Raw genomic sequence first — 12,093 nt, 5'->3', positions numbered from 1 at the left:
AAAAGGGATGGCATCCCTGTTACTGGGGAATCTGGAACCACCATGGTCCCTTCAAGGGGTTATCCCATCATTGATGTAAAAAATGAAAATCAGACATTATATAGCACATCTTGCCAAATGACATCCCTCATCAATGACCCCGAGGGCAGATATCTTATTGTGATGGGTAGATTAGGTGGAAAACCAATGACCATAGCGAAAATATACGTATCAGCAAATTACATAGCTTATATGGCATGGCATATTCGAACTCATTCAGTTGGCACACTACTACTCGGAGGAGATATTAATGTGGTCCTAGACCCCTCCCTAGACTCGACCTCCACCACCCAGTCTACACCTAGGAAACTCCTAACCCGACTGAAAATGCTGCTCTCAGATATGGGATTGGTGGATGCTTGGCGTATAACACATACAGATGACAAGGATTTCACGTATTCTAATGCACATGGCACCTACCATCGCCTGCACACTGCATTTCTACTATCGTATCTGCCCACTTTGCTCAAATAACTATTTCTGACCATGCACACGTTTCCATAAAACTGCATCTTCCCAATCTAACCCCCAGGTTTTGTACTTGGAAACTCAACACTACAATACTAGATTCCCCATCTCACTTACAATACCTTACTCAAAAACTAGACTCATACTTTCAGACCAATGAAGACCTAACTATCCCCCCCCCCCCCCCCCACAAGGCTGCAATCAGAGGAGAACTTATTGCATTAGGAAGCAGACTTAAAAAACTGAGAGTAAAAGAACTAACATCCCTACTTAGACAAATTTCCCTTTTAGAGAGCTCCCATAAACTAGCTGCTATGAGAAATTAGCAAACCTTAGACGCCAAGTCAAAGACTTATTGAACATTAAGTCCGCTAAGACCCTCCAACACTTGAGATACAAATATTATGCATAAGGGTACCGAACCCGAACTTTAGACGCCGAACTTAAAACACAAGTTCGCTCATCACTATACAAGAGTAATGTCTTCCCTACTGAAAAAGCAGAGATCCAGGACTTTAATTTCTTCCATTAAAACTAATTAAAACTCAAAAGTCACCCCCACCCCTTTAATAACACAACAGTTCCATACATCTTTCTAACCTACACCCATCTAAGGAGGTGAAGTCTGATCTCACTGGCAGTCCTCAGTTGGACGACATGATCACTTCTTTCCTACATAATTTAGACATCCCCCAATTGTCACTCGAAGACCGGGCACAATGGTGCCTCCATAACTGAAGAAGAAGCAGAGAGGGTTCCCTCAGGGAAAGGCCCAGGGCCAGACAGCTTTCCTATAATATACTACAAAGCATTCAGGAAGTCACTTCTCCCTAAGTTTGTATCTTTGTGTAACTCCCTGATGAGTGGCTCTGCTTTTTCCAATCACTTGAAGCCTACGTCACAATCATACCTAAAGACGGCAAGGACCCAGAGCTTTGTGGTAGCTACTGCCCGATCTCATTATTAAATACGGATCTCAAGTGGTGGGCAAAAATCCTTGCGCATGTCTTCTTCCTAAGATTATTAGGGAAGAGCAGGTGGGATTTGTGCAGGGAAGAGAGGAGGAACACAATGTATCTAGAGTCCTTCACGCTGCCTACTACGCTAAACAGAAGTAGATTCCATTGGTATTGTTGGGTACAGACGCGGAGAAGGCTTTTGACAGGGTCAGCTGGGAATTCATGAGACGCACATTACAAGCTTTTAACTTCCCTAACCCATTTATCCAAGCGGTGTTCTCTCTTTACTCTACCCCCATGGCCAAAATTCTGATAAATGGCACCTTGTTGGAACCCTTCTCTATACAGAATGGGATGCGCTAGGGTTGCCCACTTTTCTCCCTCCTTGTTTATCTTGTGTTTGGAGACACTTCTTTTGAAAATACGCCAATGTGACCAAATTAAGAGCCTCAAATTAGGCTCCTTCACACATAAAACCGCCGCTTTTGCAGATGACCTTTTATTGATTATTACGAACCCTTTAGAGGCTTTCCCAATCATTTTGCAACTTTTTGCTGAATTTGGTAGAGTGTCCCTAAATCAGAAGGACTAAATGTCCCTAGATGCCTCCAAGCTGGCCCTGGTCGAGGAAATCTCCCCTTTCCGTTGTCCTTCAGAAGCTATCAAATACCAAGGAAGTCCATCTACTAACAGATTTTGCCTCCCTGTTTTGCTTTAATTACCTTCCGTTGCATCAGAAAATAAGCAAAAACATCCAAGAATGGAAAGTCCCACATGTCTCTTGGTTTGGGAGGAAAAACATTCTATCCACTTATATTTTACCACAGCTGTTGTATATGATACAAGTGTTACCTATAGAGATACCAACTTTTTATTTCACGAAAATCCACACAATATTCAAAAGGTTCTTGTGGAGCAATAAAAGAGCTAGACTACCCTATAGCCACCGTACTCAAAAATCATCGAGGGGAGGCATTTTTCTGCCAGACATAAAGCTATACTATCAAGCCACCCAATTGAAATACCCATACTTAGAGAGTGAGAGAGAGGTTCTGTGAGAGTCTGGCTATGGACTAAACATCCCCCCCTAAATCGTAGTCAGATCCCTAGTGCCATGACAAGAGGTATGTTAAAAGTGTGCAGAGACCACCCTGCAATGTCCATGTGTGCGGGTCTGATTTCTCCTCTAGCACCATTGAGCATATTACCTTCTGTCTTGGCCCACTAGGACACCCCTACATGGTGGGACTCACTACCTGATGTACGGATGATAGAAGCCATCAAAACTCTTAATGAAGAGGCCCTAGACTGCCTGATTAAACAAAATTCAGGCCCACTAATAACAGCTTACAGGCATTTGATCTCTTTTCAACTCTTCATAAGCTGAAGAATAAGAGTACCAACTATAAACGAGATCCTTCCTGGCTGGAAAACTACACTCTTCTCAAATCCCCACCACCTAAAATTCTTTCCAAGATTTATACGACCCTACCAAGACTATCTCTATAAAACAGGGCTATCTCCGGACAACTTGTGCTGGAGATGTGGAAAGGAAGTGGGATCTCTCAGACTCTCTCACATGTATTTTGGGAGTGCACACTGATTAAACTATTTTTGGAAGATGTAGAGGGAGTAATACATCAGATTTGCCCTGGATCTCAGATCCGATTGGACAAAGAACTAATCCTTCTATGGCTCACAAAGGACTCCTTTAGACCCTCTTAACATGACCTCACAACCTCACTCATCACCGCTGCTAAGCTGCTGATCCCTTTGAATTGGAGATCAACCTTTCCTCCGACTCTAGCCCAATGGTTTGAGAAAGTACATCAGATGTGCAGGTTAGAGGAGTTAGCAGGCTGGGAATCTCATTCCAGAACAAAGTTCCTTCAGATTTGGACTCCATGGCTAGACTTTATAAACAAAAGAACCTAATTCCACCCCATCCCCCTTCCCCATCCAACTGGCCTCTAGAATCATATATTGGACATTTCTCTCGAGCATCTGGTTCCTTGTTTCTTGTTTATGCTTTTGCTTGTATTCTTTATTAGTTCCTGCTGCATATCTTTTGGGTGGCAGAGGTCTCCTTATACTACTTGCATTGTGGTGATCATCTCACTCAGCCTGAGGGGACTGATGGGACCCACATACTCACCAAGCTGTAGAAACTCTAGGTTATACCATTGCTTTGTCTCCTACCTAGAAGTTTGAGTAATTGAGGGTCAAGCTTATCTCTTGAGACCGCAGTGACTTTCTTTCAATACACTTCTGTATTTCTTCTCACACGGTATAAGCATTCCTAACCTTGTACTAATGTCTGACGCGGTACTTTTGTCAGATGCAGAATCTGTTCACTGTTCTTCTTTCATAAATAAATAAAAACAGATTTGAAACGAATCTGCCACAGATGCCCTTCAAACCTAACACTTTAGTCTAGTAATGCTCCTCCCGGTTTCCTACGCCAGTATTATACTGGAGGGAGTTTGCAACTTTTTAAAAAGTCTCAGTCTCTGGAGTGAAGATCATGAGCATAGACTAACCAAAACCTGAGCGATTCAAAAATGGAAAAAGGTACAACGTTTTTTGCGCAAGGGACCCCAAAAAGTTGCCTAGCCTTCATTTTGTATATTTTTTAAGCCAAATTTCCGGAGGGCAGGGCGTGATACATCTCCCCAGTGACTCTTTCCATTGTCCACTTGCCTACAACAAGCTCTTCTTCTTCATGTAAGAGGTCATCTATGGCCTAAGGCCACGTTCCAGAAATCACATCGGCAAGGCTTGGACATTGACCCCACGTGACGCCATTTTTCTCTTCACGTCCTTGCAGTCTATTCTCCAGATTAGAGCGTCAGCTCCTGAGGTCTTTTTGCCTTCTACTCCCTTTTCTCAGTAAGTGATGTCATATCTCCAGGAGATTGAGGTCATCACTGACTATGTGAGGGGGTGGTGGGGACCAATATTTTGAGAAAATGTGATGAAGCCATAGGGGTGCAGGGGCTACTTTTGCACTAGGGGCCCAAGGGGTCAACGGTCCCATAATCAGACAGCAGTAATATAAGGCAGGCATGCTCAACCTGTGACCCTCCAGCTGTTGCAAAACTACAACTCTCAGCCTACAGCAGGGCATTGTGGGAGTTGTAGTTTTATAACAGCTGGAGGGCCTCAGGTTGAGCATGCCTGATGTAAGGTATTGCAGGTGGCAGGTCACGATCCTTGCAGAGAGGAGCTGTATACAGTGGGACATAGTGCACAGAACTGTTGGGGGCTCCTGATATATTGGGGTCCGGTGCTGCTACAGGGGCTTTTTATTGCAGGAACCCCCAGCAGTTCACACACTCATTCTGTTTCTGTCATATCTCTCTTCCTCTGTGCGTTTCCTGAGCTCGCCATGATCATCTGCGCGCTCAAGACGTCCTGTTACATTTCCTCCTCCTTGATAATCGCTTTGGGTCATAGGGTTTAACCCTTTCCTCCACTCGCCAGACTCTCTTTGTTTCGCCACTAGATGGCAGCATTGCTGCACTGTAGCTTCATAGCTCCACCACTAGGTGGCAGCGTCCACCATGTAATATTCTCATCTCCGCACGTATTAAGTTCCAATCAATTATTTAACAAGTGCTTTCCCCCTGAATAAAACATTTTCTCCATTCGTTCTGGTGGCGTCGGGAGAACAGGGGGCAGCGAACGCCGAGCAGGGAAAAGGGGGAGGGCAATGATTCATAACTTAATTTGAAATGCCAGCTGAATACATTATCCATAGTGTATTGGATACTGAATCATCGGATAACTGAGGCTAGAACTCCGCAGCCGCGCGCCGGGCGTGGGCGTGGGGTGCCGCGTGCTGTGTGCTGATGATATCAGGGGCCTCATTGCAATCACCTCCAATTCCTCATTCACGGAATTGGCTCTTTCAGATGGCCGTATGCTGTCCGCAAAAATGCGGATCAGTTCAGCATGTCTGCAAAAGAACGGATAGCATTCCGTATTTTTGCTGACCCATAGACTTCAATGGGGCCGTGTCCGGATTTTCACTGACAAGTATAGGACATGTTTCATTTGTTTTACGGAGCCGTGGAATGGAAGAAAAGGGCACCATTGAAGAGAATGGGTCAGCATCTAATCCGCAAAAAATGGATACGCATTTTTGCGGATAGCATGCGGACGTCTGAATGAGCCCTAAGAAGGGACAGTTCAGTAAAACTGTTCATGCGTCTGACATTTGTGACCGTGATGGTGCTACATGTGGATTTCTCCAAGGTTAGGGAGGTCCTCCAGCCGTGAAAATATCCCTGATTGCCACAAAATGGGTTTAAAAAAAAAAAACGCGGCCACCTATTTAGCCGCTGACCGCAATCCTGGATGGAGGTCGCAGCCAAGTGGCACCAAACTAACTCAGCATCGGCCGATCAATATTTCACGTAAGATCAGTTTATTGGGTTGTCCTCTGCAGTAAAATGGTTCTCACCTGACAACCGTCACCCCTGGGACTACTCTAAAGATCCTCTTTGATGGCTTGTCACCAGCATACATCATGGTGTCGGTTGTGGTGGTATTATTTGTGCCCTGTATGGCATTTTTGTAATCTATATGGTAGTATTATTTGGGCACTGAATGGCATTTTTGTAATTTACATAGTAGTATTATTTGGGCAGTGAATGGCAGTATTATTTATGACTTCAGTTTGGCTGTGGATGAGGTCTTCAGGATAACTGCCCCGTGTTCCTCACCCCAGGGTTCTCAACCCTTGGGCTACATGAAAGATCCTCTTTGATGACTTGTCACCAGTATACATCATGGTGCCGGTTGTGGTGGTATTATTTGGGCACTGAATGGCATTTTTGTAATTTACATAGTAGTATTATTTGGGCACTGAATGGCAGTATTATTTATGACTTCAGTTTGGCTGTGGATGAGGTCTTCAGGATAACTGCCCCGGGTTCTCAACCCTTGGGCTACATGAAAAATCCTCTTTGATGGCTTGTCACCAGCATACATCATGGTGCCCTTTGTGGTGGTATTATTTGGGCACTGAATGGCATTTTTGTAATTTACATAGTAGTATTATTTGGGCACTGAATGGCAGTATTATTTATAACTTCAGTTTGGCTGTGGATGAGGTCTTCAGGATAACTGCCCCGGGTTCCTCACCCCAGGGTTCTCAACCCTTGGGCTACATGAAAGATCCTCTTTGATGACTTGTCACCAGCATACATCATGGTGCCGGTTGTGGTGGTATTATTTGGGCACTGAATGGCATTTTTGTAATTTACATAGTAGTATTATTTGGGCACTGAATGGCAGTATTATTTATGACTTCAGTTTGGCTGTGGATGAGGTCTTCAGGATAACTGCCCTGGTTCCTCACCCCAGGGTTTCCAACCCTTGGGCTATATGAAAGATCCTCTTTGATGGCTTGTGACCAGCATACATCATGGTGCCGGTTGTGGTGGCATTATACGGGGACTATATGGCAATACGTATTATATCAGTTGCACAGTGCGGGTTGTTTCCTGCAAATAGTCAAAAGGATGTTTGTCCAGGTTCCTTACACGAGGACTTTTACTACACAGACTACTTTATAGTCCCTCTTCTGTGGCATATTGCAAACTTACATTATAGCGCTTTATGCATTATAGTACTATCTTAGCACACTGTAGTGCTTTTATTTGTGCTTTGTAAGGGTATTATTTATGCACCATATGGCACTATTGTAATCTTTCTGTTGGCAGTAATATATACTGTAGTATGAGCACCGTATGGCATTATTCTTCATTCATTATACAATATGTTGTTGTTATTATGCATGAAGTGTGTGTCATTATTTGTAGGCACTGTATGGCGGTAATATTTAAGGACTGTATTACCCTACTATAGTGCTTCCCATTGAGAGAACTGTATGAAGCTCCAATAGGGCAGTATTATTTATGAACTGTCCGGTATTATTCTGTTTACTGTATATGATTATAATGTAAGCTTTATATGACAGTATTTTGTGGGCTTTGTATGACACTATTATGATGCTTCTATATGGCAGTATTATGTGTGCATTATATGGCACTAATAACTATTATCTATGCACTGTATGCCATATTTCAGCATTTATTGTATATCATTATAATGTAAGCATTATGTCACAGTATTTGGTGGGCTTTGCATGGCACTTTAAGGCATTTCTATATGACGGTATTATGTATGCGTTATAATGAAGCTTCTATATGGCAGTATTATTTATGCACTGTATGCCATATATTTCAGCATTTATTGTATATCATTATAACGTAAGCATTATGTGACAGTATTTGTGGGCTTTGCATGGCACTATTAAGAAGTTTTTATATGGCAGTTTTATGTACGCATTATATGGCACTAACAAGAAGCTTCTATGTGGCAGTATTATTTAGGCACTGTATGCAATATTTCTGTTTCTATTATATAAAATTATAATGCAAGCAATATATGACAGTATTTTGTAAGCACCATATGAAACTATTTCCGCACTGTATTGTAGTATTACAGTAGGTACTCTGTGGCCTTATTATTTGAGTATTATTATTACTCTTCCTAGGTTCTCTAAAAGTTAAATATTTTGTCCAGCAACCAACATGTCCCTTCATCCTAAAGGCATACAGTATGTAGTGAACCGCTATGAGGCTGGGGGTCTGATAGCGGTTGCATTACATGGGAACCAAAGGGGAGTAATAACAGACAGTCCTCCTCCGGGATGTCCACGCTCCATGCTTCTTTTTTTAGCAGGCCAATTTTTTTCATTTGACCAGAAACGCGTGGTTTTAGTGCATGTCTGATCTCTCTTCATTCCCAGAACCAGCAGTTCCGTGAATTCCTTCTCACCAAGCTGATTAACGCTGAGGTTAGCTGTTACCGAGCCGAGAGGTTCTCCAAGCTGCAGGTGAGGAGCAGGTGTCTCATTTACCGCTAGACAGTCACTGATCGGTGAGGAGACGGCGGCTCATGGAGGGGTCACCGGGCAGAGATGTCGCTGCGGCCCCTCAGCCTTGTATTGTGTCTTGTCTTTTCTCGCACCCCAGGAGCGCACGCGGAGCTGTCTCATTGACACCTTGTACGATGAGCTCTTTCTACACAGTCAGAGCGTCCTGGGCTCTCTAGAGGAAAATCCTGGAGATAAACTGGAGAATCCGTCTAGTGGATTCCTGGAGAACTTCAAGGTGAATGACAAGGAGTCCCATCATCCCACCACTGTGCGCTTCAAGGGGGGGGTTCTGTGTCCCGGCAGCGCACTCTTAGAGGGGATTCACAGGCTGCAGAATTGATGCAGATTTTCGGTTTTGGGTTTTATCTGCTCTCTGTAGATTTTTAGTATTTTTCTGGCTTCTGCAGCGCGTGGACGAACCCTGTGTCACATAGAAGGTTCACCCGAAACAAACCGATTGCCAAGGGGTTTCCCGGTCTTTAACAGCAGGGCAAGCGAAACTTAAATACAGAGAAATTCCCCATTGACACCAATTGACGTCCGCTATGTCTACCCCGACATGCAGACCACCGGTAGTAGGAGATTAGACCCTTTTTGTTGTTTTAGAGCCAATGGACGGTGGTGTACTTACCCTGGAGCAAGAGCATAGCATAGAGTACTTACCATGGAGGAAGAGCATAGCACTGAAGCCAGTCGTCAACTCTCAAAATATATCCCGAACATTTCCAGTAGCTACCACTAGGAGGAGATAGATTTCAATGGTAATTGTATGCATTCCTATGCACAGAGCTCCCCCTAGTGGTGACTGCAGGTGATCAGTTTTATCATGTACTGAAAGGAAGCAGGAGACAGGGAGATGATCAGGGCGTTTATGACACTTGTATGATGTAAATATATTGAGAAAGACGGGGTTTATTTAGAAAGCACTCTCATTATGGGGGTTATACTGATTTATTACAGGGTCCTATAATATCTGTGTATACCCCTGCTAATAGGTAACGGGCCCCAAAGTAGGTTGGCCCTATCCCATTATCCAAGGATAGATAATCAGTATTTAAGTCCGGGTAAAACCCTTCTCCAGAAACAGGGCCACCCCCGTCCACAGCACGTGTCTGGTATCGCAGTTCAGATCCAGTCATGTGAATAGGGCTCAGCCACAATCCCAGATAATCCATGGACGCGGTTGGAGCTGTTTTTTTTTTTTCATAAATCTGTATTATCCGTTCACCAAATTCCTGCCAAATGGACAGATACCTATATGGGACATCGTAAAAGGTGTTCTGAATTCTGCCACCTAGTGGCCAGTACCGGTATGTGCATTCAGTCAGCCACTGGATTACTGGGCAATGGGGTATATATACATCATATATACATTGGGCTCTTAGCAAGCAGTCACAAAGTGGATAGAGGGCCACGAATGAAGACTGTTAGCCTGCCCCCTACAGGCAGATTCTGGATTATCCCCCATGGCTGGGACCCCATAGCTGTCAGTGTAATGCCATTTACTGTTCATATTTCCATCTTCGGCGAGTCTCTCCTTCTTACATATATAAACTGTCCTATAACTCTATGCCTCCCAGACATTTTCGCTTTCCTTAAGGAGCCCGCAGAGGTCACGTGACGCACTTTCACGAGGAGGAAGAAGTGCCAGCATCGCAATAGATAACGTCTCCGAGGAGAAGAGGTGCGTCAAGGGGTGGGTGGGGGTATTAACCTAAAAGGAACGTCTCGTCATCCCCCCTAAGATGCAATGATGGCAGCAGTCGTCAATAATCATTTCTCTGCTGCAATTGAAAAACAGAGATTTTATAAGAGTCGCTGCTTGACGTTCTGCGGCCCTGGCGCAAAGACTACGCGGGGCCCAGAGGTGACTGCACCTTCCACCGTAGGGGGTTATTACGGCACTACATTTTTGGGGGGCGATGGGCTTCTGGAATTATGGCCCAGTTGTTGTTTAATCAGTTATAATGTGTAACATTGTAATTAAAGAGGGATTGCACATTTTGGCAACAATTTGCAACACAGTGACAACCCCTCATAATCCACGTTTTCCTTTCACGTATGAAGGCATCTTTCAAGTCAGACGTCGGACCTCTGCAGGAAGCCGTTAGCCTCGTACTCCTCATCCAATAGCAGCAGCTTCTGCAGCGTGCAAGGCAGCGAGAGCTCCCCGGAGGAAAAAATAACGGTGAGACCGCCAGACGTTCTTCTTATCTAAGGCAGGACAATACTGCCCACTGATGGACACCATGTAATGCCTCATTTTACCTGCAGGGGAAACGATCAGCCCCCATGGCACTTACAGAGATTGTCCTTCACTAAAAGGGTCTTCCGAGATTTTCTGAGTCCGACACCTGGGACTAGTGTTGAGAGAATTTAAGTCCATGACAATTCGATTCGCCGCGAAGCCAAATTTCCTCGCGCTTCGTGGTAGTGAATCAATTTTCTCTGAATAGCGGTAAAAAAATATATATCATAGTTACCTCATCCGTTTGAGCGCAAACAGTCGGCCGCTGCCATCCTGATTGAAGATCTTGCACGAAATCCCGTATGCGATGACGTCATCATGCGCTGCGCGAGATTTTGCGCTACATCTTTAATCAAGATGGTGGCGTCCGGCTCTTCGCGATCAAATGGATGAGGCAAGTATGATTTTTTATTTTTTTATTTTTATTTTACGCTTCATTATTAATGTCAGATGCCGCAATCAGCTATGAACGCAGCCTCTTAGGGGTGCAATGATGGGGGGGGGGGGCAACGCGATTGCTATTCTTTGTCATTGCCCCCGCTACTTACAAAGAAATGCGCTTCGTGACAAAGTAATTTGTCATGAAGCGAATTTTTTGTAGCTGAATTGAATTTTTCAATACTTCGCTCATCTCTACCCTGGACCTCAGACGATCAGCTATTTGAGAGGGAAACGGCGCTCCTATGAGCGCCGCGGCCTTCTCGCAGCTTTGCCTAGGCCAAGTGACGTCACGTAAATCAGTTACATGGCCTAGGCACAGCTCAGTCCCATTGAAGTGAATGGGGCTGAACTGCAATACCAAGCACTGCCACTACCAAATGGACGGCGCTGTGCTTGGTGAGCAGGGAGAAAGGTGCAGTGCTCACAAACAGCTGATCAGTGGGGGACCCCCACCGATCAGACACTGTGACCTATCCAGAGCTACAGTTAAAAAATCTTGAGGAACCCTTTTCATTAAAAGAGGCTGAAAGAAAGAAAAAGAGGGCAGCAACATAGAGATCCTAGTGAATGGAGTTTCCCTTTAAATGGATTAGCAGATCCTGTAAGTAGCTCGGTGCGGCCTCCATGGATGCCACAGATGGAGATCGGATTGAGATCTGGGGATTTGGAGACAAGTCATCACCTTCATCTCTTGTCTTCTCCCTCATTCCTGGACAGTTCTTGCAATGTGGCCGAGGCATCATCCTGCTGAGATAGGGCACTGCTGCCATGGAGGGGGTACGTGTCTATACAGTGGTTAGGCAGGTGGCACGTGTCCCATCTACATGATGCCAGGATGCTGGGACTTGTGCACAGAATGGAGAGCAGCGATATGAAAGTCCTGTGCATTAGTATCTATGGTATCTTACACACCTTATTACATCTGCAGGGGCCCCGAGGACAGCACCGGGCCCTAAACTCCCCAGCCACAGATTCACTTAGACACAGGG

At 44.7% G+C, this 12,093-nt stretch overlaps 1 protein-coding gene across 1 annotated transcript in view; it reads left to right on the top strand.

The window, feature by feature from the left end:
- Positions 1-10,633, top strand: part of LOC122942230 (rap1 GTPase-activating protein 1-like) — a 53,830-nt gene extending 43,197 nt beyond the window's left edge. The window contains exons 15-18 of the mRNA XM_044299733.1: positions 8,287-8,373; positions 8,513-8,650; positions 9,996-10,099; positions 10,483-10,633. Of these exons, the coding sequence (XP_044155668.1) occupies positions 8,287-8,373; positions 8,513-8,650; positions 9,996-10,099; positions 10,483-10,633 (480 nt within the window). The remainder of the gene's footprint in view (positions 1-8,286; positions 8,374-8,512; positions 8,651-9,995; positions 10,100-10,482) is intronic.
- The last annotated feature ends 1,460 nt before the right edge of the window (positions 10,634-12,093 follow it).

This window comes from Bufo gargarizans, chromosome 6 (genome assembly GCF_014858855.1).
Source record: "Bufo gargarizans isolate SCDJY-AF-19 chromosome 6, ASM1485885v1, whole genome shotgun sequence".
Taxonomy (NCBI): Eukaryota; Metazoa; Chordata; class Amphibia; order Anura; family Bufonidae; genus Bufo; species Bufo gargarizans.
This window is presented reverse-complemented; position numbering and strand designations above follow the sequence as displayed.